We start from the raw sequence: 19,707 nt of genomic DNA, 5'->3' as shown, positions 1-19,707 counted from the left end.
AGAGAAAATATTACCTCCAGACATCCATATCTAAGGCGCCGGGGTTTAAATTGGGAGGTACAGAGAAAGTATATTGGGAGTGGTCGAGGGCGGGGTTACATACCCTGGGTCAACTGTGGGAGAAGGGTGAAATGGTTAGTTTTGATAGGCTACAGGAGGAATATGGGCTTCCCCCCTGAGATCAGGTCTTTTATTGTAGCGTCAGACATATACTGACGTGCGCTAGGGAGGAGCTTGAATTAGAAGAAACAAAGCTTGAAGGCACACTGAGAAAAGGAGGGGGAAGGGGCAGTGTAACGTGGATTTACCAGGCCCTAATTCAGAGGGGGAGCCCTCAGAGACTCTATACAAACAGGTGGGAGGACATTTTGCAATCATCATACACACAGCAACATTGGGCAAAATGCTATAGACTACTATTTAAACCATCTTTAGCGCAATCCACGAGGGATAATGGATTCAAGATATACTATTGGTGGTACTATACACCGGATAGACTGCAACGTATATATGGGGGAGTATCTGCTGACTGCTGGCGGGCCTGTGGTGCAAGGGGCACATTCATACACATAAGGTGCAGAAATTTTGGAAAGCAGTGATGACCCAGATCAATAAGGTGCTGCAAAGGGTATATCCATGTAAGATAGAGCACTGCCTACTGCACTTTCCTCCCACAGGGATCAAAATGATTCATCATAAGCTGGCGACGCAATATATGGTGGCAGCAAAGTTAGCAATAGCAAGAGCCTGGAAACAGCCGAATCTGCCAGACATGAGCATGGTAATCCACAAAGTGGGATACTTGTACCAGATGTCAAAACTAACTGCATTGAGAAGGGGTAAAATGGACTTCTTTCTGAAAATGTGGCAACCATATGAACAATATATAAATGGTGGTCAGCTCAGCCAAGAAGGGGGGGCAGCAGTAGTGGTATATTGTATTAGAATAGATGATCCAATTTGTTGAGCATTCAGTAGTAATCAAGAATCTGTATCACTACATGTAGCAAGTGAACAAAGTTGGCAGTTCTTGTATGTAATTTGAGATTTTTTCACTTAATAAAAATACTTAAAAAAAAAAAAAGAAATCCTCGCTTCAAACACCCACGTGCGTGCTCCAAGCTGGCGTTAGGTTTACTACGGTAAGGGCGGCTTTGTTTTGTGCATTGGAAGGGAATAGGAAGTGACTTGATTAACATACATTTGCATGCTATTTCAGATCATCTTTGGCATGCACATTGTCTCCTGCGCTAGCGCCCTCTGAACATTCTGCGCTCACTAACGCCGGCACTAATTGCCTCTAGCACCAGGGTTAGGTTTTGAGCATCGGCCCATTAGTGCCTAATTGCTACTACTACTTATCATTTCTATAGCGCTACTAGACATACGCAGCGCTGTACACTTGAACATGAAGAGACAGTCCCTGCTCGACAGAGCTTACAATCTAATTAGGACAGACAAACAGGACAAACAAGAGATAAGGGAATGTTAAAGTGAGAATGATAAAATAAGGGTTCTGAACAAGTGAGTAAGGGTTAGGAGTTAAAAGCAGCATCAAAAAGGTGGGCTTTTAGCTTAGATTTGAAGACGGCCAGAGATGAAGCTTGACGGACTGGCTCAGAAAGTCTATTCCAGGCATAAGGTGCAGCAAGATAAAAGGAACAGAGTGGAGTTAGCAGTGGAGGAGAAGGGTGCAGATAAGAGAGATTTACCCAGTGAACGGAGTTCCCGGGGAGGAATGTAGGGAGAGATGAGAGTGGAGAGGTACTGAGGAGCTGTAGAGTGAATGCACTTATAGGTCAATAAGAGGAGTTTGAACTGTATGCGGAAATGGATAGGAAGCCAGTGAAGTGACTTGAGGAGAGGGCTAATATGAGCATAGCGACACTGGCGGAATATTAGTCGTGCAGCAGAATTTTGAACAGATTGAAGAGGAGAGATGGCTAAGTGGGAGACCTGTGAGAAGCAAGTTGCAATAGTCTAAGCGAGAGGTGATAAGAGTGTGGATGAGGGTTCTGGTAGTGTGCTCAGAAAGGAAAGGGTGAATTTTGGTGTTAATTGCTTGGCATGCTCCTGACCCCCCCATGCCTGCCATAGATCCCACCCCCGCTAAGCTTATAGAATACGATGTAACTACAAATTAAGTGTCAATTAGTGTTTGGTGATGCCAATTGGTGCCTATCACCAATTTAGCACCAATTAGCTAATTTAGTTATTTGCATATATGACCCCTGCATGCCCAGTTTTTAGTGCCCTTTATAGGATTTGAGAGACTGTTTATAGCAGTGTTCCCCAAACCTTTCAATGTGTGAATGTCTGTGCATTCATTATGGATGTCCTGAAAACACAACTGGCTGTGTGCCTCCCAAGTGAGGGCTAGAGAAACAATAGCTTATAAAACTAGGGTTTTTCTGGATTTCCATATCCCTCTTCCCCTCCTCCCAGTTCTAAGTGGATCCTTTTAAATATAAGGAATCAAAACACTTTTGCATCCTGTGTTACAGCCGTACATATTAATTTGAAACTGCTTACAATCCTTGCAAAAAGGGTCCAGTTCTTTAAACCCGTAAGGATGACCTTGGTGCAGCCTGTAAATAAGACTTTAGAATCAGGCTTGGTATGTCATGGATCCACTAAACTGAAGACTGCATAACAGTTTCAGACCACGCTTGTGCGTTTAGTCACACAATGCTGCTTTATGTTAACCATACACTTCCATTTTTGTTTTCTCCCAGTTGGCTTCTTTCCTTGTCATGGTGCTTAAGGCAAAGAAAACTGGGGAGGACCTTGGTGCACACAAGGCAGCTTTCAAAGAGCAGTTCTTGAAGTTTGAGCAGGTATGTATTTCAGAAGCAGCATGGAGTGAGTGCATGGTGAGTCTGAGTTGCTTAAGCCATGAAGGGAGCTCCCCCCCCCCACCCAAAAGATTATACCCTGCTAGGTATAGTGACTACCTTATTGTATTTTCTGACCAAAAAAGCAGAGTATAAATTCTGAGATGGATGCACAATTTCAGTAATCTTCTATTTTAACCTGCTTTCCTTTAGTGGAATAGCTATTTGTTTACCAGTTTCCTACTATGTTGGTTTTATAGCAAAATCCATAGGCTGACCTGGTGGTCTCAGATGCCCTATCAGGAAATGAGGTCAAGTTTTTAAAGCATTTCAAGAAATGTCAGCCTGACAGTGCACATTCAACTATGGAAAAAATCTTGCTAAAAATGTGAGGATGTGGGAGGAGAGATTGGCATAGTTCATATAGGATTGAGGTTTATTGCCAAAGTTTTTTTTTTTTTGGTGGTTCTAGTAAAAAAAACAAAACCTTTTTTTTTTTTTTCTACTCCAGGCAGGATCTCTATGAAGGATGGATTAATTATTTAAATACTTTAAATTCTGCAAATTGCCAACCTGTTTCTTGAACAGATGCCAACATATAAAGCAGCATTTATTTTCTCCACTTCAGACCAATTGGCTCTGAAACATGACTGGTGGAGCACCAGCCAGTTGGATTCAGGATATCCACAATAGAATATGCTTGAGACTTGCATACACTACCTCCCTTGCACATGTTGTGTTCATTCTGGATATCTGAGAGTAACTGGTTGCTCCCTAGGACAGGTTTCAGAACTGCTCTAGGCAGCACATACATTTCTACAGACCACCCTGCTGTTTTGCAAGCAGTGACCATGGGCACCAGACAAAATGTTTTTAGCACTTCTGGTAGGAAACTATAATTGGATAAATATTTCAAGAAAAATGAAGCATTTAAGGGGCTTTTTTACTAAAGGGTTGCTGCGTGGCAACCTGGAACTACCATCGGCCCAACACGGCTTCCAGTGGTAGTTCCGCCTCCAGTGCGCCATTTCCAGCGCTGGTGGATTAAACAAAATATATATAACATGGGGTTACTGCTGGGGTAGTGTAGGAGCGCTTACTGCCACCAGGTGGCAGTAAGTGCCCCCCCCTCACATGGCCACACGGTAAGTGCAAACTTACTACATGGCCATGTGCTTTTTTTGGGGGGGGGCTTTTTACCTGCTGCAGTAAAAAGGGCCCTGGCGTGTGGCAAAAACGGCCACCGCCGGGTCCTTTTTACTGCAGCTTGGTAAATGGGCCACTAAGATTGTACTCTCCTCTTCCTCCTAACCCCATCATGAGCACAGAAGGGAAACGTCCCTGGTGGATAAGTTTTATATAAGAAGAAACTAAATCACAGTATGCTCTCACCACCCCAAAAATTGTCTGCTCCACATGCAACCCTTTTTCACCCCCTTAAATCTGGCCTCACTGCTGCTGCCTTTTAAAGCCCAAATCAGAGCTGCGAGTACTCACCTGAAGACATGACAATATTTATGGATGATGTTGATTAATCTCGTATGGATGGGATTGAATTGCTTTTCTGCCTATTTATAATATTCCATTTCTCATTTTCTGACATTTTATTTTTATAAACCGTTTAGATCTTGTCTAAAATGTAAGTGGTATAGAACTTTTTTTTTTTTTTTAAACATAACCATCTGGGGCCCTGTCCAACTCTGCTAGCTGTAAAACAGATGTTTTAAAATACTGTGCATTATGCAGATGCATGCAAGAAGGGTGCTGGAAAACTGTTACCAACTTTTTAATTCTTATATTATTTTTCTATGTTGGAAGCGCCTAATTAGAGCTTTTTAATGCCCAATCTTGGGTTTAGAATGCAGGCTGGTGGTTTGTAAACTTCTTTCCCTCCTTACCTATAGGATTTGATTCCTTTATGGATGTCTGTTTTTACAGCCCTGCATTCAGTGCTAGCATAATTTGCTATCTGAGCTGCCTCAGGAATCCAAATTTAAAAATAATAAAGCAGGGCATAAAGATCACAGTTTCTAAAATTGATTTAACTATAGCAATTCTGTAAATGTGATGCTAAAGTGTTACTTTAAGCAACTTCATGTTTTCATGATGTGTTTGCTTTGTTTCATAATACTGTAGCCACAAACTAATGGTACAGTTAATGGACATGGAGATTCTGAAACTAGCTAATCCCAGCAAGTGAATGTATATCATGCACTCCACTGTTTGCATGAGCAGGGGAAATACTTGCTCGAACAGGGACAGAACTTGGTTTAGCCCTCATTTCATAGTTGCTGATGCTGGTGTGGGGCAAAAAAATAGAAAAGGGGTGGAAGGAGAAAGTTCCAAGCCACTCAGGTTAAATAAAAGAAGTTTATTGGTTAACATGAACAATAATCCACATGGACTTGAAGACGTAACCCAATAGACCCTTCATGGGCCGTGTTTTGGCATAAAGCCTTCCTCAGAGGGAACCCCCCCCCCCTCAAGTTCAGAATCAATTCATCTGCTTAGTGCTGTGAAATTGCATTGGTTTATCTTGGCGTCAACTCTGGATGCTCCATTTCTGCTAAGCGCAATTTCACAGTACTATGCAGACGAACAGATTCTGGACTTGAGGTTTCCCCCCTGCCCTCTCATTGTACTATTCAAATATCACACTATCATTCAGGAATAGTGGAGTCTTTAATTTGAACCCAGGTGACCCCTGAGGAAGGCTTTATGCCGAAACACGGCCCGTGTAGGGTCATTTGGGTTACCTCTTCAAGTATACGTGGATTATTGCTGATGTTATTAGACCAATAAACGCCTTTTATTTAACCTGAGTGGCTTGAAACTTTCTCCTTCCACCCTTTTTCTGTTTCTTGTACTATTTGTAGAAGTAGTATGGCCCCTGAAATCCAATCTGAACGCAGGATCTCGTATATGCAGCTTTGACCATTTACACCTATACACGTGCATTTCTGTAACCTAGCAGAATGTGAATAAGGAGCTGTTTTCAATGTATGGTGTATTAAATTGGAAATGCTGCCTAACAATGAAAACTTGGAACAGAGCTGGATGGTGCAGAACAGCTATTGAAGATAGATTTTTTTTTTTTTTCTGTTTTCATGATGAAACATGAGCCTGGGGTCTGAAAGGATTCTGTATTTGTTCCTCAGTTGGTACCTGACACACAGTTCTTTGGTGGAAACTCGATATCTATGATTGACTACATGGTTTGGCCTTGGTTTGAACGACTGGCACTGTTCGGTGTGAAAGAGTAAGGCATAAATTCTTCATAAAATTTTATAAAGTTTTATAAACCTCAGACTCAAAGCAAGGAAATTGACATACAGTAGACATCCAAGAACCTTGACAATGCTAGAACAAATTATGTGACCAAAAAGATGCTTGTTAAACCAGTGTGAGACTTTTTTTTTTTTTTAATAGATTATTCAGCACATTGGTTTTTATTCAGGACTGGTTATGAAAATTGAAATGTCATCATGCTAAGTTTGTCATACTGCATTCCCAAGTTGTGAATAATTAATAAGAGCTGCAATCCCAAGATGTGAATGATTGAATGAGAAGTGATATCAAAGTAGTGATCTTGCTGTGTCATGGTTGTTTTTATCAAACTCACTGTGGCGTGCACAAACTAGTCAGTCAAGCAGATCACTCCTAAAGCTTGTTTGTTCACTTGGATATTGTAGATTAGTTGTGCGTATTTCAGCTCATACGGCATGCCTACCTTTGGCTATTGCGTATACAGTGTGGTATGTTTGCTGTAAGCAGCTGGAAAATGGTAGAGGGTGGAAGCTTCACTTTAATACAAGAATATAAAAGTCTGCATTTGAGATTCACTAGGGGGTCTTTTTACTAAGGTGCGTTGAAAAGTGGCCTGTGATAGTATAGTCGCGTGTTTTGGGTGTGCACAGATCTATTTTTCAGCCTGCCTGCAAAAAAAGCTTTTTTTAAAAAAAAATTTTTTGCCGAGAATGGACGTGCGGCAAAATAAAAATTGGCATGCGTCCATTTTGGGACTGAGACCTTATCGCCAGCCATTCACTTAGCGGTAAGGTCTCACACGTTAATTGGGCGGCAATGACCTACGCGCGTGAAGTGCCACTTAGCGCGCATGGCAGATGTACTTTAGAAAGTAAAAAATTATTTTTCAGACGTGCGTATCGGATATGCGCCAAAAATGAAATTACATAGTAGCCGGGTGGTAACTCCAAATTGGCGCATGTTGGGCATGCGTAGACGCTTCCGCAGCTTAGTAAAAGGGCCCTTAGGTGTATTAATAGCTGGTAAAAACTTGAAAGTATCAAGGCGTGGACCTGTAAGTCAATTTCAAGAGAGTCTGAGGGATGTGTAAGGAAACACTTCTAAATGTGAGTACATATAAGGAGTGGTGTTGCACTTCTAAATGTGAGGTGTACAGAACTCGTTTCTGGAGGTCACACTTTGGGAGAACATGGGCAAGTTAAAGGTAGATCAGAAAACTGCCTATATAGCCATGCTGAGATTCTGAATCCTCCCTCCAGGAGTGGTAGTGTGGGTGTGCAAGAGGTAGTGACAGCTGGGCAGAAAATGCTGATCTGATTTGTCTGAGGAGGGTGATGCACCTGACTGTATGCATTCAGTGAAATGCACAGGCAGAGCTTTACTTGCCTGTAAGGCCAGGGTGTATTGAATGTGTTAATGTCAATTTAAGATTCAAAAGGGCAGGTTATGCTTTATTTCTGAAACTCTTAAGGTAGTATTAAGTCCCTGTAGAGGAGGAATGGTGGGATGGGGACAGTTATTATTTGGTGACGCCCAGGGGCTGGATTTAGGACCTATAATTAGAGGGACCTAGGAGTAGCCTCTGGTTTATGGGTCCCCAAGTGGTCCGTCAATGCAGGAATCTAACTTTAATGGGTGGGGGAGGGGAGAAGGACAAAATCCTCAGTGTTAGATCTTGGTCTGCGTTCCAATTTGAAATGGCAGCCAACTGAGCAGGGCAAGTGATGCATGCTGTCTTATGATGTACTATAGCCAAATATAGTCGGTTAAGCAGGCTGTTTTTTTTTTTGTTTTTTTTTTGCTGAGTTTTTCAATATGCTCCACTTCCTCAGCGACCCTCCAGACCGGTCAAGACGCGTGGGTTATGTCCTCCTACCAGCAGAGGGAGACTGAGAAAACACTAAGCTTTTGAAGCCTGTATATATAACCTGTGCAGAACCTCCACTAGCCAGTATTTTCTCAGTCTCAGCAGAGGTAGCAGTTGACAGCCTGTGCAGTCTCCAATAATCTGGTGAGGTAGTTTGTCATTGGGTCGTAGGATTTTTTTTTCCTTCCAAACTTTTTTCTGTTGCAGTACCCTGTACGTGTGTGTGTAAAAAAAAAAAAAAAAAAAAAAAAGTGCTTTGGGGCCCTGGGTCTGGTGGGGCCCAGTTTTTCCCCCTGGGGTGTTACACCTATGTTTGGGTCCCTCCCCCTGTGCTGCTCTCTATTTCTGTTTGCTTGGCAGCTTTGTGCCTCGGCTGCTTTCTCAGTATTGTAGCCTTGAGTGCCTTACAATTTCCAGATGCCAGAATTAGAGTACTGTGCCTTTAAGGTCAGTTATTCTATTTCGTTTTGCTGGGCAGCTTTGTGCCTCGGCTGCTTTCTCAGTATTGTAGCCTTGAGTGCCTTACAATTTCCAGCTGCCAGAGTTGGAGTACTGTGCCTTTAAGGGCATTTATTTCTTTATTTTCAGTGGACCGAACGGGGGTTTTGATTCCTTGCTGGAACGAGAGAGCAGCGCTTTCTCCAGTGCTTTTGCAGTGTGAGTGAGTTTTTGGTTTGGCGCGTTTGCGGAACAGCTTTTCCCTTCCCTCGTGGTTTATGGCGGCCCAGCTCCTCCGATGTCGCGCGTGCTCGTGGCGAGGGGTAGAGGCGCCGGGCGCTCAGTGTAGCTTTGCAGTGCACCTATAAAGGTGGCTGCGGCACCCCCCGACTTGACCGCGGAGGGATCGATGGTGTCAGGAGTCCTCCGGGTCAGCGGGAGCGTAGGCAGGGCCGCTGTCAGCGGGAACAGTTTCGGCGGGAACAGCCGCCATCTTGAGTCTGACGCGGCCCGTGGAGCCGGCTGGTTTTGGGCCTGCGGCCTCCGTTTTTGGCACAAAAGGGCCTAATGACGGTCCAGGAATGGTGGGCTTTCCTCCAGATTTTGTCTGGACGCGGTATCAGGCCTGGAGATCGGGACCCCCCCTCTCCCCCTCCCAATTGGAAGAGGGGGCTATTTCCGTCTTGGCTGAGAGACCACGGTTAGAGTGGTCAGAGGACAGGCAATGTTTTTCTCCTGTAGCTGCAGAAGCTGCGCTTAGTGATCTGGGGGAGTCAGATGGAATTGACGGCTCTCAGGAGCAGGATTGTTGGATTCCTGGAGAGGATCCTTCAGTAGTGCGGATTTTCCATAGAGATGAGCTGTCAGAACTCATAGATCAGGTGTCGTCCACCTTTCAGTTTGGTCCTGAGGTGGCTTTGGGGGAAACTGTCCAGGATCCGTTGGTGAAGGGCATTCAGCGTCAGGCGTGATCCTTCCCTATGAACAAGGATCTCCGGGAGATGATTTGTCAGGAATGGGATTTGCCGTGTAAGGTGGCAAAGGCAATGGCGAGGCTTTATCCCCTCCCTCAGGACGATAGGGATTCCTTTAAGGCTCCCACGGTAGATGCAGTAGTGACGGCAGTAATTATAGCTACGGCTATCCCGGTTGATGGAGGAACGGCCCTCCGTGATCCTCAGGATAGGAAGTTGGGATCTTTTCTCAAGCGTAGTTTTGTTTTGTCGGCTCTAGCCCTGCAGGCCTCGGTTTGTGGGGGTCTGGTAGCTCGGGCATGTTTTCGTTGGGCCGAGAAGCTCCTGGATGATTCGGTAGATGTTGGTTCTTCTGGGGGTCAGGAGTTAGCCGACTTGGACATGGGTTCATCCTTTTTGTCTGAGGCTTTTATGATTTGTTGCCTACTTCAGACAAAAAATATGGCTATGGTTGTGGGTCTCTGCCACTTAAGGGAGCTATGCTCTTTGGAGAAGATTTGGACAAGTTAGTGTGAGGTCTTAGTGATACCAAGGTTCTATGGCTTCCAGATTTTCGGTTCAAGGCAGGGGCCAGAACTAGTTCCTCTCGGGGACGGTTTAGGGAGGCTCAGCGGTATAGGCCGGGCAGATCGAGTGGGACCTACCCCTAGCTGTCTGTTTGTCCAATTTAGATTGTAAGCTCTGTTGAGCAGGGACTGTCTTTTCATGTTAATTTGTACAGCGCTGCATAAGTCTAGTAGTGCTATAGAAATGTTTAATAGTAGTAGGACCTCTAGGGGTCGGTTTTTCCAGCGCACACAGTTCTTTCGTGAGAGTCGTCGCGGAGGGCGTGGCTTTTCCGCGGGAGGTTAGTATTCAGGCCACAATTCCCAATGAAGGTGTGCGGGCTCAGGCTCTGGTGCATGTTGGGGCTCGGCTGAGTCTGTTTTACCAGAGTTGGGCCCAAATCAGGTCAGATCAGTGGGTTCTCAAGGTGTTTCGAGGCGGATGTGCGCTGGAATTCGAAAGCTGTTCTCCCGAAGTGTTTCTGGAATCCCTCTGTCGGTCTTGGAGCAAGAGGGCAGCAGTGAGGGACACTGCGGTGGCTGCTCGCGTTGGGAGCCGTGGTTCCTGTTCCTTCAGATCAGCAACGCTCAGGGTGCTATTTGATCTATTTTGTGGTCCACAAGAAAGAGGACACTTTTCGTCCCATTTTAGATCTCAAAAGGGTCAATGCGGCACTCAAGGTGCCCTCTTTCCGGATGGAGACGTTGCGGTCGGTCACTGGTGCGGTCAGGAAAGGAGAGTTTCTCACTTCCCTGGATTTGACGGAAGCTTATCTTCACTTTCCTTTGTGCAGCCTTTTGGTTCCAAGTTACAGGGTCCGATTCGTCGGTTCCTTGCAGAGAAGGCGCCGACGGCCCGTACTTATCGTCAGGTCCTGGGCCTGATGGCGGCGACCATAGAGGTAGTTCCGTGGGCCAGGGCGCACACGCGTCAGGTACAGTCAGCTCTGCTCAGTCGTTGGTCCCCTCTGTCGCAGGACTTGGAAATGTGTTGTCCGCTGTCGGTGGCCCCTCGTCTCAGTCTCCGCTGGTGGCTCAGTCCGCGCAATTTGGGAAAGGAATGCCGTTGGAGTCCCCACAGGGGCTGGTAATGGTCACGGATGCCAGTCTGCAAGGTTGGGGGGCACATTGTCTCAGTCAGGTAGCTCAAGGCCGGTGGTCTCGGGCAGAAGCAGAGTGGTCCATCAACCGGCTGGAAACTCGGGCCATTCGGGTGGCGCTCCAGGCCTTGACGTCGGTGGTTCGCCACAAGGCAGTCCGAGTGCTCTGTGACAATGCCATGGCAGTAGCATATGTCAACCGTCAAGGGGGGAACAAAGAGCCTTGGCGGCGCAGTTGAACTCATCTTCAGGCTCTCTTGGCAGCGCATGTGGCCGGGGTAGGTCACATAGATGCAGATTATCTCAGCAGGCACACTCTAGATCCCAGAGAGTGGTCTTTTCTTCGGTCAGTGTTCCAGTGAGTTGTGTCGGTCTGGGGACTTTCGGTGATCTTAGGGCAACGGCTCGCTATGCGCAAGTTCAGAGATTTTTTTTTTTCAGTCGCTGAAGAGACCCTTGAGCGGAGGAAATCGACACTCTTCTGTTGCCTTGGCTTCGGGAGTGACTGTATGTGTTTCCTCTGTGGCTGTTAGTCGGTCGAGTAATATAGCGCATCGAACATCACTCCGGTCGGGTGATTCTGGTAGCTTCGGATTGGCAGCGTCGACCATGGTATGGAGACCTGGTGCGGTTGGCAGGGGCGGCGGCCCTGCCTTTGTTGGGATCAGTTCTGTGTCAAGGCCTGATAATCATGCCGGATCCGGCTCGGTTTTCGCTTATGGCTTGGCTCTTGAGCGGCACAAGTTGAAGAAGGGGCTTTCGTCCAGTGGCTTTGCTACGATGTTGAGTTGCCGTAGACGATCCACTTCCTTGGCGTATGTCCGGGTTTGGAGAATCTTTGAGCACTGGTGTGAAGACCATCGAGTTCGGCCGTTTCACTCTTCGGTGGCGGAAGTTTTGGAATTTTTGCATGATGGTTTTGATAGAGGTCTGGCCTTGTCTACACTGAAGGTTCAGGTGGCAGCTTTGTCATGTTTTCGTGGGAAGCTTCAGTGAAAGTCCTTCGCGTCTGTGCCTGAGGTAGTGCGTTTTTTGAAGGGTGTTAAGTTGCTGCGTCCGCCTCAGTGACGGATGGTGCCTCCGTGGGATTTGAAGCTAGTTTTGGATGCTTTGATCAGGCCTCCGTTTGTGCCTCTGGTATCGGCATCTTGTAAGGATTTATCTTTAAAGGCGGTCTTGTTGGTGGCGATTACTTCAGCACGGAGTGTTTCAGAGCTTCAGGCTTTGTCTTTTAGGGAACCATTTTTGTCCTTTCTGAGGGAAAGGTTTCGTTGCGGACGGTGCTTTCCTTTTTTGCCCAAGGTGGTTTCCGAGTTCCATGTTAATCAGGTCATCTCTCTGCCAGTGTTGGGTGATATGGCTGGAGATTCGGAGCAGCGTGGTATTGCCAAGCTGGATGTCAGGAGAGTTTTGAGTTGTTATCTCTCTGGAACTCAGGACTTCAGAGCCTCTGACCGTTTGTTCATTCTTCATGGTGGCCCAAAGAAGGGTGCAGCGGCTCCTAAGGTGACCATAGCACGGTGGTTGAAGGAGGCGGTTGCATCTGCTTACTTGGTGAAGGGTCCTGTGGTGCCTAGGGGCTGGTCTGCTCATTCCACTAGGGGAATGGCAGCCTCGTGGGCGGAGAATAGTATGATTTCTCTGTTAGATATTTGTCGGGCTGCGGTTTGGTTTTCGTTGCATTCCTTTGTGAAGCATTATAGGATTCCTGTGCATGCAAAGGACGAGGTGCGCTTTGGGGCAGCAGTTTTGACCTCTGGCCTTAGTAGGTCCCTCCCATAAGTTAGTTACTGCTCTGGTACGTCCCACGCGTCTTGACCGGTCTGGAGGGTCGCTGAGGAAGGTGAAATTAGATCTTACCTGCTAATTTTCTTTCCTCTAGACCCTCCAGACCGGTCAAGAGCCCGCCCTGTCTGTATTGGAGGCCAGGAGGTGTGTTTGTTGGATAATTCTTGGCTGCTGTAAATTGTTGTTTCTCTAATTGCAGACTGTTTATTTCTGTTTTGTGATAGGAGTCCGGGACAGGTGGGGCTCTTCTTTGATAGTCCACCTGTAGAAGCCCAACTGTTTTATCAAAGGCAAAGGAACATGTTTCCGTAAGAGCAAGCGGAAGATGTTTCTTGTTTTTGCAGTTTACTGTGACCACGTACAGGGTTGCTAGTTGTTGTTAGTGTTTTTTGTTTCTCTGCTTTGTCAGGGGTATACTGGCTAGTGGAGGTTCTGCACAGGTTATATATACAGGCTTCAAAAGCTTAGTGTTTTCTCAGTCTCCCTCTGCTGGTAGGAGGACATAACCCACGCGTCTTGACCGGTCTGGAGGGTCTAGAGGAAAGAAAATTAGCAGGTAAGATCTAATTTCACCTTCTTCCTTGAAAAGACAAATGCCTGCTGTCCTCAGCAGCCAGAGTATCAAAACTTCCCTGATGGCTTTGGTTGACAAGATCCAAACTGAGGAGGATGAAAAGTGTGTGTAGTGTGTATGTGGGGTTTTTTTTCTCTCTCAAGATCCTAGATATGAGCACATTTGATTTCACTTATCACTCTTACTTCAGATATTATCAGAACTTGGCACATATGGATCAACCCTTTTCATACTCCTTTCTCTAGCTGTTCTTTCCCTATCGTCCCACCAGACCATTCCAGATGCTTAGCTTTTGCTTTCTTGCCAGCAGGTGCAGACAGAACTAAACTGTGAAGTTACTCTACAAATACCCAGTGGAGCTCCTTGGTACATCAGTATTTCTCAGTCTCCAGCAGGTGGTAGACAATTTTCCTGTATAGCCTGCTTTGTTAAGACTTGGGGAGGAGGGGAGGGGAAATACATAAATAAAAATATAAGCAGTGGTTTGGCCATTCTTCTCTGATGTACTGAAGTTTTGATTCTGGGAGTGCTAGCAAAAAAAAGAAAAATTCAGTTTTGAATTCCTGCCTAGTGAAGGTTCTCAGCTAGCTCAGGGTATAAAACCTTGGGGGTTCCAGGTTCCTCCCTCCTCCCCAGCCACCCCAATCCTGAGCATTTTGTGGCATTCTTGTGCTTTGGCCCCTGTCAGAGGGTGCAGGGTGCCTGGGCTTAATGCTCCTCTGAAGACAGCCCCCCCCCCCCCCCCCCCAAAAGCTCTTGGTTCCTCACTGCACCTTTTTTTCAGAGGGGTTGGCAAATTCAGGGCAATGCTGTGAGAAAACTGGGGAAAGGAGAACAAAGTGAAAGTAGCTTTGTAGAGGCAGTCGGGATCAGCAGGCCTTTGCCATTCATGGCCACTTTCTGCAGAGATTACATTACCAACTGCTGGAACAGTTCTCCCTATAGAGAATCCAAGATCTCTCTATTTCGAGGAGACCCTACAATAGCATATTAAAATCTCCTATTAGTAATACTTCCCCTTTTACAGCTATATTTTGGATGTCTTAAGTCTCTGTCCACTTCTGTCTGAAGGAGGGCTGTATATCACATTAATATAAATACATTTTCCATTCCCTCTTTCCAGATTGACCCACAGTGCCTATTTTGTACCACATAGATCCTACAATTGTGTGGCTTTAATATGATCTTTAACATATAATGCCACTACCCCCCCCCCCCCTTTTCTTCCTACCCTGTCTTTCCTGAATAGATTATAGCCCAGTATAACTATATCCCAGTCATGGTTTTCCATGAACCACGTCACCGTGAACACCACTAAATCCAAATCAGCCTCTTCCATCACAGCCACTAGATCTAGAACCTTATTTCCCATATTACAGGCATTAGTATATACTGCTTTCCAAACAGTGCCCCTTTTTCTCATTTGTGTAGAGGTATTTAATGGTTGATATCTGAGTGCTTATACTTGATCACCTTGAAAGTGCAGATAGTGGCTTTGTCCTCAAGATCTGGTTAAAGGTAAGGCCTTTTGGTTCTCATCTGGATATCAATTCAGTTTTTAAATGGGGTTTAGCTGATTAACCCTCTACACTATGGCTGTGTTGAAGGATAAGACTCAAGACTGTGTTTTTAGTGGAGAATTTCCGAATTGCAGGCCTTATCTTGCAGAGAACCCTTACTAATTTTTTGCAGGGAGAAAGAGCTTCTCAGGCCAGTGTTGCCTTTTCTCCCAAATGTGGTTTCAGCCTTTTCAATTCAATCAATCTCAGCCTTTCAAGATGAAGGGCAGGAAGCTGGTGCTAGTCGTCTGCATAAGCTGGATATTGGGTGTGTATTACGAGCTTACCTTAAGAGTATTGGAAAATGGATGGGTTATTTGTACTTCTCTGGAGGTCCCAAAAAAGGGGAAGCAGCATCCAAGGACATGATGACTAGATGCAGTAAGCACAACAACATGGGGCGCATTTTAGTCTGCCGCTCCCCCCCCCCCACACCGCCTCGCTACACCCCACAGCATCAAATACCTTGGTTGGCAGGGGTCCCCAACCCCCTCCAGCTGAAGCCTTCTCCAGTGTCAGTCTCCAGCGCCACCGCGTTACCTGCCCTGCTCTCTTCCTCCTCACATCCTGCACCCTCCCTTAAGTGAAACTGAGCATGCCCAATTTCACTAAAAGCAGCGTGCAGAACGTGAGGAGGAAGAGAGAGCAGGGCAGGGAACAAGGCGGGGCCGGAGACCGGTGCTGGACAAGGCTTCAGCTGGTGGGGGTTGGAGACAGGATGCTGGACTTCCGGATGTGTTGCAATGACACAGTATAGCAGCCTGTAGCTTAATGTTTTCATTTCTTCAACAGGAGTTTAAACGATGTTCCAAAGCTCAAAAAATGGGTTGAAACCATGATGCAGGATCCAGTTGTGCAAGGCTTGCTGATCAGCTCTGAAGTTTATGAAGGCTTTCTGAAGTTGTACTTGAAGGAGATACCGGAATGTGCAGACTTTGGGCTCTGACTTGACTGTCCGTATATTCAGACTTGCCTTTTAACTCTTTAATTGTACATTGTAAGCCACTTTGAGTCTGCTTTAGGTGGAAAAAAGTGGGGTATAAATGCTCATAAATAAATTACATAATATCTTACCAGCATATCGTCTTGAGAAAGCCACGCTTTTGGTTTGTGCTGGCCTTCTATGGAGGCTTTATGCTGATAAAGTATCAGTTTGAAAATCTAAATTTTGATCCTTTCTAATGCTCTAATCTGTTCATAAGCTTTTACTTCATGACATCTGGAGAAAAGTAGTATATCTGGTGACTTCAACTATTGTGTCTTTTCTTATAATGGATGCTGATTTTCCCTAAATTCAGTTTTGGAAATAACGATCTGTATAATGTGGTGAATGCTGTGTCTTTGGCAGAACTATATGGTAGAAAGTTTGCGAATAGCAAGAGTCTTAAACGTCAGCTTTTGACTACTTTTTGACCAAAATGAGGTAAATTTCCAGACAAATTAGACAGCCATGGTATTTTGTAACCAATCCTGTCAATTCTAGTGTGCTCCCCCTCCCCCCAACATAGGGGTCCTTTTACTAAGCCGCGTAAGCGTCTACACGCGCGCCAGAGTGGAGTTACCGCCTGACTACTGCGTGGCTCTTGCAGTAATTCCATTTTTGGCACGCGTCCGATAAATAATGGATGCACGCCAAGTGGCATTTGACACGCATAGGTCATTACCACCAGGATTCTTTTACTGCTAGGTCAATGGCTGGCAGTAATGTCTCAGACCCAAAATGGATGCGTGCCACTTTTGATTTTGCCGCAATCCATTTTCAGCAAAAAAAAAACCCCCTGAGGCCTTTTTTTTTTTACAGACGCGCTGAAAAAAATGGATTGGCACGCACCCAAAACCTGCGCCTACATTATTGCAAGCCATTTTTCAGCGCTCCTTTGTAAAAGGATCCCATGGAAACATAGAAAAGAAACAGAAACATGATAGCAGATAAGAGCCAAATGGCCCATCCAGTCTGCCCAGCCACAGCAATCACTATCTCCTCCTTTCCCTAAGAGGTCCCACGTGCCTGTCCCACGCTTTCTTAAATTCAGACACAATCCTCATCTCCACCTGGAGGCGATTCCACATGTCCACCATCCTTTCTGTGAAAAAATATCTTCTTAGATTTCTCCTGAGCAGGGGCGTATCTGAGGTTCAGCGGTAGGGGGGGCAGGGGCTAGAGTGAGAGGGCACATTATAGCCCCCCCCCCCCCCGGCCGTCACCTACCCCCACCGAGGTCCGCTTCCTGCTGCCTGCCGGTGCCTTTTACTTCAGCTGGCGGGGGACCCCAACCCCTGCCAGCCCAGCCGAGGTCTTGTTTAAGTTTTCTTCCTCGTGCTATGCTGTTAAAAGCTGCATCCCTTCCCTTCCAGTTTCGGACAGAGTCTGACATCGCAGCATGTTGACGTCCTGCACGTACAACGTGCTGCGACGTCAGACTCCGTCCGAAAATGGAAGGGAAGGGATGCAGCTTTTAACAGCACAGCATGAGGAAGAAAACTTAAACAAGACCTTGGCGGGGGTTGGGGCCCCCCAGCCAGCTGAAGTAAAAGGCACTGGCAGGAAGTGGTCCTCGGCGGGGGTAGGTGACGGCGGTAGGGGGGTCCAGGCCTCTGTGGCCCCACGCAGATATGCCCCTGCTCCTGAGCCTATAACTTCTTAACTTCATCCTATGCCCTCTCATTCCAGAGTTTTCCTTCATATGAAAGAGGCTCACCTCCTGTACATTAATACTGTTTCTAATCTCTTAAAGCAGACATATGCTAAAATAACCAGATAGTATAACCTCAGCAGCAAACACCAGAAGTCTCTTAACTTTTTCTGAAATTTACTTTTATTGAATAAATGTGCTGATTTACTCACAGTTAGTAGATTCTCAGAATTCCCTGAGGCAAGAGGATGCATTGGAGGGTGGAAATGGAAATTTGAAGAAAGGGAAGCTTTATGGCAGAGGTGAGAGAGCGGTCAGGTGAATGAAGGTGGTTCAGAGATAGGATGCTGATTCATGCTATTGAGACACATGGGGAAGCAACTGCTTGCCCTGGGATTTGTAGCATGGAAGGTTGCCAGGATTTGGGTGTCTGCCAGGTACTTGTGACCTGGCTTGGCCACTGTTGGAAGCAGGATATTGGGCTAGATACAGTGGTGTGCTGGTAAATTTTTAACAGGCTCTGTCCCCGGGTATGGCCAGCCCTGCAATTGGAGGGGGGCGGTGCAGAGGTGGACTGGGGGCCCCAGTCCACTTCTGTGCCCCCCCTCGAAATTTCAGAGCTGGCTATACACAGGGAGAGAGCCTTGGGGAGGGGGGGGGGGGAGCAATGCATTACTCTTTCCAGGAAAAAAATGTTTTAAATGCTCCCAGGTTCCAGTCTAATTCATGTTTAATGTGGTATAAAATGCCATAAATAAGTAAATAAATAGAATCTCTGAATGTTGAGCACCTGATTCTCATAACTTGATGTCTATTTTAGTGACCCTTTACTAGGAGAACAAAATCTCTGCATGAATATAACAGTTATAGGGCATTCCTGTAACCAGTCCCTCCAAATGACACATAGAGTAATAATTTGTTATAAATCATAATCTATGAAAAGTTATTCCATTATTATACTTCCTCTGTATACATCCATATGCACAAGCTGGTATGTTTGAAATGTAAGTGAGATTAAATAAAAATTCAACAATTTTTTTTACAGCATGTATGATATCCCTCCCACCCACCCACCTACCAGGCTATTCCACACCTCCTCCTCTGTCCCCCAAGACGCAGGGTGCCCTCCCGCTCTTGGCACATACCTGAAGCCACCACGCTGGTGGTCTAGTGGATTCTTCATGGCAGGAAAGATCCCCAGTCTTTCCTGCCTGCTCCAGCCGCTGACCCTGTTGCTGCCGCATTTGCTTTAAAATGGCTGGTAACAGCGGTTAGCGTATCTCGGTTTAAAAAAGGTTTGGACAAGTTCCTGCAGGAAAAATCTATAGTCTGCTATTGAGACAGACATGGGGCAGCAACTGCTTGCCCTAGGATTGATTTCATGGAATGTTGCAACTATTTGGGTGTCTGCCAGGTACTTGTGATCTGGATTGGCCAGTATTGGAAACAGGATACTGGGCTAGACAGACATTGGTCTGACCCAGTATGGCTACTCTTATGTTCTCATGCGGATTAGCCTTTGCAAGCAGGTAAGACTTTATAGTTATAAAGTAAGTGAAGCTAAAGTAAGTATTTATTTAGGATTTATTTATTGCCTTTTTGAAGAAATTCACCCAAGTTGGTGTACAGCAAGAGTAGGTGTAACATAGGCAATAGATAATTACAACAGTAAAATGTTCAGATAGCACTATATAGTATGGTGTGGAGGGGCATTTTCAATATGATGTCTAAGTCCGATTTTGGACATTTTACAAAAAAAATGTCCCAAATCTGAATAGCAAAGAAGGTCATTTTCAAAAAAGAAAAATGTCTATCTTTTGTTTTCGAAAATAGAAGGTTTTGTGATATGGACATTTTATTTTTTTTTGTCCATTTTTGGAAAAAAAAAACCTCCAACTGAAAAACACACAAAATCAAGCCATTGGATGTAGGAGAGGCCAGCATTTTTAGTACACTGGTCCCCCTGCCATCCCTGGAAAGCAATAAGGCACTCTAAGTGGCACTGCAGTGGACTTTGTAAAATGCTCCCAGGTACACATCTGACCATTGCTCCCTTACATTGTCTGCTGAGCCCCCCAAAACCCACTACCCCCAACTGTACACCACTACCATAGCCCTTACAGATGAA

General features: G+C 45.7%; 1 protein-coding gene across 2 annotated transcripts in view; it reads left to right on the top strand.

Moving 5' to 3' along the window:
* The window catches only part of LOC115469971 (glutathione S-transferase omega-1-like), a 35,552-nt gene extending 19,355 nt beyond the window's left edge, over positions 1 to 16,197 (top strand). For both annotated transcript variants that reach the window (XM_030202780.1, XM_030202781.1), the window contains exons 4-6: positions 2,736 to 2,837; positions 5,993 to 6,093; positions 15,739 to 16,197. In XM_030202780.1, coding sequence (XP_030058640.1) covers positions 2,736 to 2,837; positions 5,993 to 6,093; positions 15,739 to 15,892 — 357 coding nt within the window. In that variant the 3' untranslated portion in view covers positions 15,893 to 16,197. The remainder of the gene's footprint in view (positions 1 to 2,735; positions 2,838 to 5,992; positions 6,094 to 15,738) is intronic.
* The last annotated feature ends 3,510 nt before the right edge of the window (positions 16,198 to 19,707 follow it).

This window comes from Microcaecilia unicolor, chromosome 5, assembly GCF_901765095.1.
Source record: "Microcaecilia unicolor chromosome 5, aMicUni1.1, whole genome shotgun sequence".
In the NCBI taxonomy this organism is placed as follows: Eukaryota; Metazoa; Chordata; class Amphibia; order Gymnophiona; family Siphonopidae; genus Microcaecilia; species Microcaecilia unicolor.
Note: the sequence above shows the minus strand (reverse complement) of the source record. Positions and strands in the feature narration are given on the sequence as shown.